The 12231-nt window shown below is 41.9% G+C and overlaps 2 protein-coding genes across 2 annotated transcripts in view; one reads left to right on the forward strand and one right to left on the reverse strand.

Moving 5' to 3' along the window:
• Positions 1-5916, forward strand: part of stag1a (STAG1 cohesin complex component a) — a 31183-nt gene extending 25267 nt beyond the window's left edge. The window contains exons 20-32 of the mRNA XM_087779238.1: positions 45-213; positions 501-593; positions 1593-1767; positions 1846-1985; positions 2056-2157; positions 2220-2368; positions 3011-3139; positions 3204-3406; positions 3480-3648; positions 4409-4525; positions 4592-4706; positions 4788-4868; positions 4941-5916. Of these exons, the coding sequence (XP_087635364.1) occupies positions 45-213; positions 501-593; positions 1593-1767; positions 1846-1985; positions 2056-2157; positions 2220-2368; positions 3011-3139; positions 3204-3406; positions 3480-3648; positions 4409-4525; positions 4592-4706; positions 4788-4868; positions 4941-4964 (1666 nt within the window). The 3' untranslated portion in view covers positions 4965-5916. The remainder of the gene's footprint in view (positions 1-44; positions 214-500; positions 594-1592; positions 1768-1845; positions 1986-2055; positions 2158-2219; positions 2369-3010; positions 3140-3203; positions 3407-3479; positions 3649-4408; positions 4526-4591; positions 4707-4787; positions 4869-4940) is intronic.
• Positions 5917-5928: 12 nt separating this feature from the next.
• On the reverse strand, positions 5929-11942 carry pccb (propionyl-CoA carboxylase subunit beta). The gene is made up of 15 exons (XM_087779239.1): positions 11693-11942; positions 11404-11523; positions 11258-11326; positions 11135-11191; positions 10106-10219; positions 9930-10040; positions 8015-8123; positions 7480-7600; positions 7319-7400; positions 7120-7243; positions 6945-7052; positions 6783-6883; positions 6628-6726; positions 6464-6563; positions 5929-6340 (listed from the first exon to the last, which is right to left on the reverse strand). Exons 1-15 carry the CDS (start codon positions 11939-11941, stop codon positions 6219-6221), a joined length of 1686 nt encoding a protein of 561 aa, XP_087635365.1. The 5' UTR covers position 11942; the 3' UTR covers positions 5929-6218.
• Between the last annotated feature and the right edge of the window lie 289 nt (positions 11943-12231).

The following is a 12231-nucleotide window of genomic DNA, read 5'->3' on the forward strand; positions in this document are numbered from 1 at the left end:
TCAACTATAAATATGTTTATCTCTTCTTTCTCGTCCCTCGTTAGCGCCCATGACCTGACCAGGTGGGATTTGTTTGGAAACTGTTATCGGCTGCTTAAAGCGGGGATCGAGCAGGGCTCCATGCCCGAGCAGATAGCGGTCCAGGCCCTGCAATGTTCCCACTACTCCGTCCTCTGGCAGCTGGTCAAGATCACAGAAGGAGCTCCCAGCAAGGTGCGTGAGGAGGAAGCATCTCGGATCCTGAGACACTTTCGTTAATTGATCAAATGTTGTTTCCCGTAACGTTATCTCTGCACAAAATGTTTTTAATAGTCTTGACTGTTTGTCTACATGTTTCTCAAAAGACAATAATACAATAGCCTTGACCTTACATTAAAAACCTTAACATCATGTTTATGAAGACCTTTTTAAGATTTTTTTTTTTTTCAATTATTGGTTCATGGAGAGCTCCCAATATTTGGTTGATGATTTGTTCCTAATGTGTGCTCGTGTGCATGCAGGACGACTTGCTGGCTCTCAGGCGGGTTGTGAAGTCTTTCCTGGCTGTGTGTCAGCAGTGCCTGTCCAACGTCAACACGCCTGTCAAGGAGCAGGTTGGTTATTAAGACACACACAGAATTTATCTGACCACTTATTAACATGTATTGTGTCTTCTTAAAAACATGAACCCAGAGGTCTCAGCTGAAGAAAGAGATTGAATATAAATAATAATATAATTATAAATATAAATAAATGATTGTCATAGAGGGATGTTAAGTGTAGTGCTTTCTGAAAATTCAATGGTTGAATATTATAATGTTATTTTGAATTCAATAATTTCTATATTTTTACTAAATACTAAATAATTTAATGTTAATGTTTGATATTCTTATTCCGATAATTATTTGAAAAAAACAATAATTTCTAATTCATAGTGTTGTATATTTAATTAAGTGTTGATATAATAGTTGCAACAGACAATAACCTTGCTTTGGAGTCTGCCATGATGAATTGATGTGCGAGTGCTTCTATGTCGTCACCTGATTGACTCTTTGTCACATGGTTGGCTGAAACATATATTGAATTTAAAAGGCTATTATAAAATAATGTTGAATTTAAGAAAATGTACTTTTTAGTTCTGGAAATAGAAAAGAGGCCAACAACATTTTAGATATGGAGATTTGAAAATTTTGAAAAAAAAAGTTTCGTTCAACCATTTAATATTCTGATGTCACTGCTTACTACCCTCAAAGTAAAATAGTATATATTATAGTCATGTATTCTTTAAAATCTTTAATATATAGACAAATTTAAATTATGTATAATATAAACGAGGAATACGATGACAAATCAATTTTCAATGAGTGAATAACTCAAATAAAAAGAAATAAGTAAAAAGATGTCATAAAATATAGGCTGTTTAAATATCACATTGTCCCAGATAAAAACCAAAAGGGTGTTGGTCCCTTGTTCTTTTCTCGATTAGCATAATCATGGTGTCCGCACAGTCTATTGAAAGAAGACTCCTTCATTGCCATGCTTAACTGTGGTTTCCTCTCAGCTCATTGAAATGTGTCACCGGCAAAACCTTAATCCCTTTTGTTTTACCGCAGGCCTTTATGCTCCTGTGTGACCTGCTGATGATCTTCAGTCACCAGCTGACCTCCGGCAGCAGAGAAGGCCTTCAGCCTCTGGTCTTCAACCCAGATGCTTCACTGCAGAACGAGCTGCTCAACTTTGTCCTGGACCACGTCTTCATCGACCAGGACGACGAGAGCCAGAGCATGGGTGACCTGAACTGTCATTAAAAAAGAAAAAAATGGATTGTAAGTTGATTTAACTTGCATGCTTTTGATCAATGTCCAGAAGGAGACGAGGAGGACGAGGCAAACAAGATCGAGGCTCTCCACAAGAGGAGAAATCTGCTGGCTGCTTTCTGCAAACTCATCATCTACGACATCGTGGACATGCCTGCTGCTGCTGATATCTTCAAGCACTACATGAAGGTGCCGTATATACATGTTCAGTCATGACCAGAAGTGGATCTTTACTGATTTTTTTCTTTTCATGTTTCAGTATTATAATGATTATGGTGACATCATCAAGGAGACATTGAGTAAAACGCGACAGGCAGACAAGATATTATGTGCAAAGACGCTCATTCTCAGTTTGCAGCAGGTGAGACTCTCACTCATATTCTCCTCATATATCACACAGACTAAAATGCATGTGTCTTGCAGCTGTTCAATGAGCTGCTGCAGGATCAGGGTCCCAACCTGGACCGAACCTCGTCTCACGTCAGCGGCATCAAGGAGCTCGCTCGGCGCTTTGCCCTCACGTTTGGCCTGGATCAGATCAAAACCAGAGAGGCTGTGGCCACATTGCACAAGTAAGAACTGTACCTATGTATTGATAGTTGGACTTGACATGATGTTTGTATGTTCAAACAACATCCTTATGATAACGTCACTAGTTGTTTAACTCAAAATCACCGTTACATATCTTGTGACACCACCGACCATTTTTAGTCTTAACATAAATATGAAGATTTGGGGTTCAAACTTGTCCATCAAAGTGCCAAGAGGGCAAAGTGAGGCTCCAGCCTCTTGGGGCCTTTGTTTTTAAAGTAGTAGTTCTTCAATTTTCTAGTTTCGATCTGAACTCGCATTGATTTGTTTTCTTTTTCCATTTTGTGTCCCACGTCTGTTTGCAATCATATTGATTATTACATTATTTTCCCTTTTTTCCTTAGTAAGATGTGTGAATTTTCTCCTTAATCTCAAAAATATGAGAAAAAAAATCGATTTACACCTGTAATGAGAATTTTCTAATTACAAGTTAATATAAGATTTTATTTTGCATGACTTGTTTATATTATTTATAGCATTTTATCTTTTCTTAATATTTGATTTTCCAGGTTTCTCTTTGCTTTTTCCTTCTGCCTTTTCATCAAAGAAATGTAATTTTTTATCTCTTAACATTATGTGAAACTAAAATCTTCATCCTCCTGCTTTTGTCTTCCGTCTCTCAGGGATGGAATAGAGTTTGCATTCAAGTACCAGAATCCTCGAGGGTCTGAGTTCCCTCCCATCAATCTTGCCTTCCTGGAGGTCCTGAGTGAATTCTCCTCCAAACTCATCCGTCAAGACAAAAAGACAGTGTAAGTGTCTGAGAACAATTATCATCGATACCGTGAGTTGCTTACGGACTGTGTTGCTCCTCAGACACTCGTACCTGGAGAAGTTCATGTCCGATTCCATGTCGGAGCGTCGCGAGGACGTGTGGCTGCCGCTCATCTCCTACAGGAACAGCCTGCTGACGGGAGGAGACGAAGACCACATGTCTGTCACGTCGGCCTCCAGCAGCAAGACGGGCTCCGTGCGAAGCAAAAAGGGTCGACCGCCGCTACACAAAAAACGCATCGAGGGTGAGCAAGACGACACCAGCGAGACCTTCTGAGAACCTTGTCATTGATCCTTGTGTTCCTTCTGAACAATCAGAGGAGAGCAGCGTCGATGGTTCGTGGTTGCTGCGTAACGACAGCATACAGACACCAGGACCACTGCATCCGCCACAGCTCACGTCCACCGTCCTCCGAGAGAACAGACCCGCAGAGCACTTGCCAGAACCAGACTCGGAACCAGGCTCAGAGAATGACTTTGTACACAAGTAAGTAGAGTGAGCTCACAGGTACACAATCATGGTCAGAGCACTTTTCTAAATGGTGTCTCACAGAACGAAACACACACATGCACGCACACGCACGCACACACACACACCACCAACACAGAAACATACACACACCCCAACACAGAAACATATACACACCACCTCAATAGAGAAGCACAAAGGCAAGCCCAACATAGGAAGACAAACACACACATCTCTCCTACACATAAACACACACCATCCCATACCACAAAAGAGAACCCAACACCTTCCCAACAGAGTAACACACACACCATCCTAACACAGAAACACACACACACCTACTCAATAGAGAAGCACAAAGACAAGCCCAACACAGGAACACAAACAAACATATCTCTCCGACACATTAACACACACCACCCCAACACAGAAACACACAACACCACAAGAGAACCCAACACCTGCCCAACAGAGTAACACACACACCACCCCAACACAGAAACATACACACACACCTACTCAATAGAGAAGCACAAAGACAAAACAAACGCAGGAACACAAACATGCACATCTCTCCGACACATAAACACACACACCAACACGTAAACACACACACACACACAAATGCCACAAATGGCCACCAGCAGAAGCAAGAGTGCAGAGGTCAGCAGTAATGATGGTCCTCACTTCATCACTCCTACAACATATTGTTCAAGTTTCATCACTGACACAGCTGAAGTCCTAGTGGGGAAGGTTACAAGTGTGTTGTTGTCTTCAGCACTCAGATGCAGATGCAGTGGCTGAACCAGCAGAAGATGGAGGAGGTGAGCAGGAAGGACCGGACAGCCATGAACTACATCAAGTCACGCAGCAACCAGGGCGTCCGGCAAACTGTGTAAGTCATCTTTCTGGGTTTCACCTGTTCCACGGTCTTGGAAAGTAACACCCGTCCTCCCTGCAGCCGCGGTCTGATGGAGGACGACGCGGAGCCCATTTTTGAGGATGTTATGATGTCATCGCGAGGCCAGCTAGAAGACATGAACGAGGAGTTTGAGGACACGATGGTGATCGATCTGGTCGGTAACATCACCTTTCTTTAAGTGTCACAGCGATGTTTGTTCCCTGATTTTTATGCGTTTCTTTTCCGTCTCTGGCAGCCGCCTTCACGGAACAGACGTGAGCGAGCGGAACTGAGACCAGACTTTTTCGACTCGGCAGCCATGATCGAGGACGAGTCGGTTAGTATCAAATCCAATGGACTGCATTTGAAGACATCATGGCCTCACTAACGCCATCTTCTGTGTCTCCAGGGATTCACGATGCCCATGTTCTGATCGGACTCACGAGGTGACAATCCCAAGACTCTCCAACGAAAAATCTGGAAGTATTTCTTCTCCGTGAGACCCGATGAACGGACGCCTATCCAGCGGATCCGATTTTAGCTGGAGCAGAAGAAGATCGTCGACTACTCCAGAAGGACGTGGTTCTTCTCCTCGTCCTCTCCCGGTTGGCATCGGTTGTGTCGACACACATGTTCTTGTTTGGTTCTGGTGTCGCAGAGCAGCGAAAAAACCCAACAGTTTCACTTCGGTTCCGCACTTTGTTCAATCATGGAGGATCTCAACACTAAATGTTTGCCCTAACCACCACCAACCGCCTCCCTAGTCCACGTCTGGGTGTGTGACAGTCGCACACATTAATAGAAGGACCACTGTCTCTGCAGGACTTGAAGAATATGTGTTGCAGCTGTGGTTGGATTGACAGCTTTTTCCAAGTAAAAAAAAAAAAACACAATTTTAAAAGACAAACATATTTTGAAGCCTGTAGCTTTAGTACAAGATTTTAACTACAGTGTGTTTCTGTTTGTACAGCTTTTTTTCTTGAATATGTATCTCGTTTGTTGCCAAATGGTGGCCTACATACTTATATTCCAGATTCCCCGTTTAATCTGTATTTCATATCAACTGTGCTCAGAAGGAAATCCTGCTTTATTAAGCCCTGTATGTTCAGATTGTATCGTTTTCACTGTTAAATATTCACGTTTGATGCTAAAACTTTGTTTATACAGATGCAGTGTTAACTGGTACCAGTGCAGTGTCGGCCATGTTTGTAGTCTCATATCATTGCAGAAGCACCGCTAGTCGTGTTCGACTCTTCCATTGTTGTAAATATCACTGACAGTTCTTCTCTGCAGTGCGGTGGACATCAGTTGCCCCGAAGTCGCTCTGATCACCCGTTTTTTTTTTTTTTTTCCCTGCAAATTCTTTTGAAATAAAAATAAAATCTGTAATCAAGATGATCGAGACAACCGTTTATTCAAAGCCTTTAGGTTTCACTCGGTCCTCATTGTACAGATTCTTTCTTGATCAATGAGTCGTGAAGAAGTCGCATGTTAATCACCTTATATTTTTATGAAAAAAAAGTGATCCAAGATCTCCATCTACAGTACATTATCATTTTCAATGTGGCCACAAGTCAGTAACAACACATTCACAAGAGTCAAACCAAGTGTTGAATCAGCACCAGATGAGTGGTTCATGGTGACACCGTCGCCACGTGTTCCGCCGAATCAGAACGAGAGCGGTTGATCACAGAGGAATGTTAGCGTGCTTCTTCCATGGGTTGACCTGCTTCTTGCTGGCCAGAACTTCCAGGTCTCTGCAGATCTTCTTTCGGGTGGAAGAGGGCTCGATGATGTCGTCCACGAACCCTGAGAGTGACACAACAGAGTAAAAACAGTTTCCTATCGTCTATATTTTACTGCCTTCATGAGGTCAAAGGTCACATTTAAAAAAAATAAAGCTAGGAGAGTGAGCATCATGGTTAACATTACCTCGAACAGCGGCAGGGAACGGGTTGGCGAACTTCTCAACATACTCGGCCTCAGCTTCTGCCTGATTTTCCTTTCCTCTGAAGATGATCTGAACAGCTCCCTACACAACAACACAGACACACTTGAAATGGTAAAAAAAAAAAAAAAGAGTGATGTGATCATACCTTCGCCCCCATGACGGCGACCTCTGCCGTGGGCCAAGCGTAGTTCACGTCTCCTCTCAGGTGCTTGGAGCTCATCACGTCATACGCTCCTCCGTACGCCTGAGAGACGCAAACATCAACACCTTCACAGGCTTGGATCAGTTCATCCGTCAAACCTTTCTGGTGATGATGGTGATTTTGGGGACCGTCGCTTCTGCGAACGCATACAGCAGCTTGGCGCCGTGTCGGATGATGCCTCCGTACTCCTGAGCAGTGCCTGGGCGAGGTCAACAAGGTCAATGACACGCATCGGTCAGGGCTGGTCAAAAAATCCAGACCTGGCAGGAAGCCTGGCACGTCCACGAAGGTGATGATGGGGATGTTGAAGGCGTCGCAGAACCTGACGAAGCGGGCTCCCTTCACAGAAGAGTTGATGTCCAGGCAGCCTGAGGAGAAGCCGGACTCGTCACTGATCACTCCGCCGTGCGTCGCGCACGTGACTCACTCACTCACCAGACGCCACTTTGGGCTGATTTCCCACGATGCCCACCGTCCGACCGTTCATGCGGCCGAATCCGACCACTATGTTTTTGGCGTAGTTGGGCATGATCTCAAAGAAGTCCTTCTCGTCTACGATCTGAGTGAAAACACAACATTGAACATTCGACTCCGAGTACTTAGCGGATCACACGTGGAATGTGTCAATCAGTACCGTGTGTATAATGTCCAACATGTCGTACGCCTTGGTGGTCTCAAACGGAACGATGGTGTCCAACGCAGGAACCAACCGGTCGCTGTTGATGAGACAAAAAAAAACAAAAAAACCATTAAATCCTGCTAGGAAGTGAAGCTTCGGCAGTGAAGAAAGGTCACCTGGGGTCATGGCACTCCCTGATGGGGGATGGATCCTGGTTGCTGAGAGGCAGGAAGTTGACAAACTCACGCAGTTTGAGCAGAGCTTCCACATCATTCTCAAAGGCACGGTGAGCTACACCTGATTACGGAGCGAGAAACAAGCTTATATCATCAATAACTTGTACCTAGAGTTTCCAAGTCAGTAAGTAAGTACGTTTTTTCATTATTATAACTTTTTTTTAATATATTTTAAAGATCAAGATAAAACTGATAACACAACAGGAGTTCCAGAAAATCAAGGAAAAGCCTGAACAAATAGAAACGTCTTAAGATGTTTCTTAAAGGAGTCAGTAGATCCATCAAGCGCAAAGAGAGAGGAAGATTGTTCCAAAGCAAGTCTGGTTCTGCTCCAGGTTTCTGTCCTTCTTTACTACTAAATATAAATATATTATATATTGCATTCGCCGTCTCGGCCGACAACATGATGGCAAATTACATGGCTGCCGATATTCTTGTGTGAGCTCTAAAAACCTGGTGACAGAAGAGGACTGACCGGAGACAGTGGTGTGCGTCTTGGCACCACCCAGCTCCTCTTGTGTGACGTCTTCATTAGTGACAGACTTCACCACATCCGGTCCCGTGATGAACAGGTACGATGTGTCCTGAGCACACACACACACACAAACAAACAAACATCACGACTACGATTCATTCATTTAAACATAGCAGGACACAGAATGTAAAGATTTTTTTTTACTTGAGGAAACAAAAATTCGACACGGTTTTCTTCAGACCAATATAAGAATTTACTTTAGATTCACTTAAACAACCTCAGTAGGTCAGGGGTGTCAAACATAATCACACAAGGGGACAAAAGCATTTAGTGATCGTTGTTGTGGGCCAAACAATTGTATATTTACATAATAAAAAGATTAATCTCAATTTAAAAAATTAATTGTCACTTGACTTATTAAAGGTCACCTAATGTGCTGATTTAAGTGTCTCTTAAATTGTTCTAGGACCTCTATTATACTCATCGGTATGTTTATTTTTGCACAAAACTCTCATTTAATAAAGATATTTACATTAGAAAATATGCTTAAGCCCCGCCCACTTAAAATGCTCCGTTTTGGCTAAGTTGAAATTTCGCCCAAGCAACCACACCCACTCTGATCACAAAAACATGAGTTGCATTCAAAGACTCACGTAAATTTCAAACTCACACCTGAAACTCCACTTTTGTACATTAAAAACCAATAATAAAAATAATGTTTGCTGCTTCATGTAAACATTACAAAAACACCTAAAGGCAGAAGTAACTCTCACCATGTTTACATAAATATTTATTTTGTTTCACGATTAACATGTAGGTACTTAACCGATTTAGGGCTTCTAGGGGAGGACACTTCCACCAGTGTCACATCGAAATGTTTAATTTAAACTGTAATCTCGCTTGGTTGAGTTTTCACATTAGGTGCCCTTTAAAGACTCACTATAATACATCAACCATCCATGACATTAGTGACAAGACATGTCCATTCATTCCAAATTTCACTTCATAGGGCGAAGTGCAGCCTTCTGAATGTTTTTTTTTTAATAGACCCTCATGAGTTCAGAGTAGAGCATGAAGAAAAAGCATCTAAAAGCACATCTAACCATTTTATTTCGTATTTATTATAGTATTAACTCTTAATATAAATTAGTTATTTCTGACATCTTTTCACAAATATTTTTGCACCTCTTAATAATTTAAGGTAAGGTAAGGTAAAACTTTATTGATCCCTCAGGAGGTCTCTTTCGGGAAATTGTTTAAATTTAAATTTGAGTGAACATTAAGATTTACAAAAGAAAAGGTCATTTAATATAATTAAAAAAATGAATAGTTATAAATATTTTATTGGAGCATTTCGTTTTTTCTCCCCCCATTTATGTTCTTGTTGACCATTTGCCTTTATCTTGACAGCTCCTTACAGTTACAGCGTATAATGTGGCGCCTGAGGAAGTTTGATTGACAGCCACTTTTGAAGAGGTTCAAAATATTGGTGGTTAAAATACTGTCTGAGAGTCGTCTTTCCAGCATAGGGAATCTTTTCACCCGTAAGCAAACATGATTCTTAAATCAAGGAGGTTATTAATCCAATTGTGTTCCATGGTTTTATAAAGTCATATTAAATTAGATCCATGTCAGAGATTCTGCTTTATCGCAATGCTTTTTATATCGTGGCGGATTGTACTTTTGAACAAATGGTTATTATTATTTTCATGAAGATGTCATAGTTACCCTCAGTCGGTATAATTTTGAAACCAAATCATTGTCATGACCATTAAAAAAAACCTATCAAATATTGCATTTCTAACTTCTAAATTGGGAAAAGTGCACTTTAGAACCAGTGCCACTAACACAACAGGTTAATATGAAGTCATAAATACTCAATCATTATGAACCAACAAAGAAACCAGATCCTCACCTTCACCATAAAAGTGAAATCTGTCAGGGCGGGCGAGTAGACGGCTCCTCCTGCACAGGGACCCATGATGAGCGAGATCTGAGGTACGACTCCTGAAGCCATGACATTTCTCTAAAAGATAACGAGAGAACAACCGGATCAGGCGACATCTCTACACTGCATTCCAAAAATCTCACCAAGAAGATGTCTGCATATCCAGCCAACGACTCAACTCCCTCTTGTATCCGAGCGCCTCCAGAGTCGTTTAACCCAATGACGGGAGCGCCAACCATCATGGCCTGATCCATGATCTGAAACAAAACAATCAAAAAATGCTTTAAATAAAAGAACAAGGCGAACTTAAAAGCATTTAATTTTCTTTAAAAAAAACAACAACAGTGCACCTTGTAATCCGGAGTGCTTTATATACGGATCAATACGGGTTGTGCTCACTGACATAGAAGCGTTTTTGGGTGTTACATGGCGCTTAAGGGCTCTGACAAAATGTTTTAAATCCACTTTGGTAAACCACGAGTAAGGTATACTGTAATGTCCGCTCTACTCAAGAGGTAGATGAGTGTTCTTGGCTTCATTTAACACCGAGTTCATTCCTGCCGTGCAAACTACATTTAAAAGACGACACCTTGCTATTCTAACGATGCGAACCGTTCCCATAACATGAACATGCTTGCCATCATTCCATGTGGATCAACTAAAGAACTCTAGGGCGTTCAAAGTTAAAGTGCAAGTTGTGGATGACAGAAGGGGAACACACATTCACCAAGACAGGGAGATGGCGCCAGAGCGAACTACACCACTGTCAGCGGCTCATGGATGCCTGGGCTGAGGTGTCAGTCTCAACTGTGGTCCGAGCTTTCACGAAGGCCGGATACCACAATCTCCCAATTTTTTAACTCAATACACTCAAATTCAAAAGTTTGAAGGATTTGTGGACGAAGAAAGAAAATTAGTATTGTGTTGGATTTTAAGTGTTATAACTGTAAAAAGTGTAATTTTGAATTTTTTTATGCCTGAACAATGTTGTAGAAGATTTAGTAAAGTTTGATTGACTGACTTATCTGACTTTTTTGTTTCGCCTAATGCCTTCCTTTATAATCCAGGGCGTTTATATATGAAAAGTTTCAAATGGACGATTCATTAACAGCACGTCTTGTAATCCAGTGTCATATTGTGCTGAAAATACCGAAAAAATAATCAGTTCCTACCTTGCAGATCTTCTGTGCGTGAGCCCCCGACAAACTGCCGCCAAATACAGTAAAGTCCTGAAGCACACAATGAGGTTTAGTGATAAGAGCTGCAGATGTTGGGATCGATCAGTCCTTCAATACCTGACTGAACACATAGACCAGTCGTCCGTTGATCCGGCCGTGACCAGTTACGACGCTGTCGCCGGGAAACTGCAAGACACAAGCCAAAGCTTAATAATGAAAAGTACATATTGGTTATTTAAAAAAAAAAAAGAAGCCAACAGTACCTTGTTTGAATTCTGCTCCATGCCAAAATCAGAGCATCTATGCTCAACGAACATGTCAGACTCCACGAAAGACTCGTGGTCCAGAAGAAGTTCTACTCGTTCTCGAGCTGTCAGCTTCCCCTGAGAGAGAAGAACCAAAGAAACAAAGTCACTCATGTTTGTTTAAGGCTCTGACACAGTTCATTTAAATAGTAAAAGTGCTATATTCAATAACAGACAAGTGACTACAGCTGAACTCTGCTACTATATGGTATAAAACGAAGATATCTCAACAGGTAACTAACTTTACCTTCTTGTGTTGTGCATCAATTCTCTTCTGACCTCCACCGACCAGCGCCTCCCTGCGCTTCTTGTCGATCCTCTCCTTGACGGACAGGTGACCCACGGAGTATAAACGGCACATTTGGTACAGTTCCGGCCTCGGCGTCGCAACTGCGCACGGGGAGCCATGTTTGACTTGAGATAAACCCCGAAAAGAAACTCGAAGTCCGCTCAAAAGTCGGCAGCTGCTGCGAGCCACAGTGAAGGCCGCCATCATGTTTTTTTGACGACAGGAGGTGGGCGGGGACAAGCAAAGTATTGAGCCAATTGAAATACAGGGGCGTCGCTCAGCAACCAATCAAAGTGAAGCCAAACGGAAAAAACACAAACGTAACGTAACGTGAAAAATGCGAATTATTATCATTATTATTATTATACTGTATTTTATAGACGCAATAGTAGTACAATATTTGAGAGATTTATATCAGGAAAGTTATCAAAAATTGCCAGTGTTGAAAACACAACAGATCTTAGTGGTGTCGCTACAAAACAAAATAATACAAAACA

The sequence above is a fragment of the Callionymus lyra genome, chromosome 18 (genome assembly GCF_982586985.1).
Source record: "Callionymus lyra chromosome 18, fCalLyr1.hap1.1, whole genome shotgun sequence".
Taxonomy (NCBI): Eukaryota; Metazoa; Chordata; class Actinopteri; order Syngnathiformes; family Callionymidae; genus Callionymus; species Callionymus lyra.

What these genes read in the sequence shown, in the direction of transcription:
- pccb (XM_087779239.1), bottom strand. Translation starts at nt 11,941, where the DNA reads ATGATGGCGGCCTTCACTGTGGCTCGCAGCAGCTGCCGACTTTTGAGC. An exon ending in GACGCACACCACTGTCTCCG is followed by an intron (nt 7,601 to 8,014) that starts GTCAGTCCTCTT and finishes CTCCGTAATCAG; the next exon opens with GTGTAGCTCACCGTGCCTTT. An exon ending in TCACCATCATCACCAGAAAG is followed by an intron (nt 6,727 to 6,782) that starts GTTTGACGGATG and finishes TGCGTCTCTCAG; the next exon opens with GCGTACGGAGGAGCGTATGA.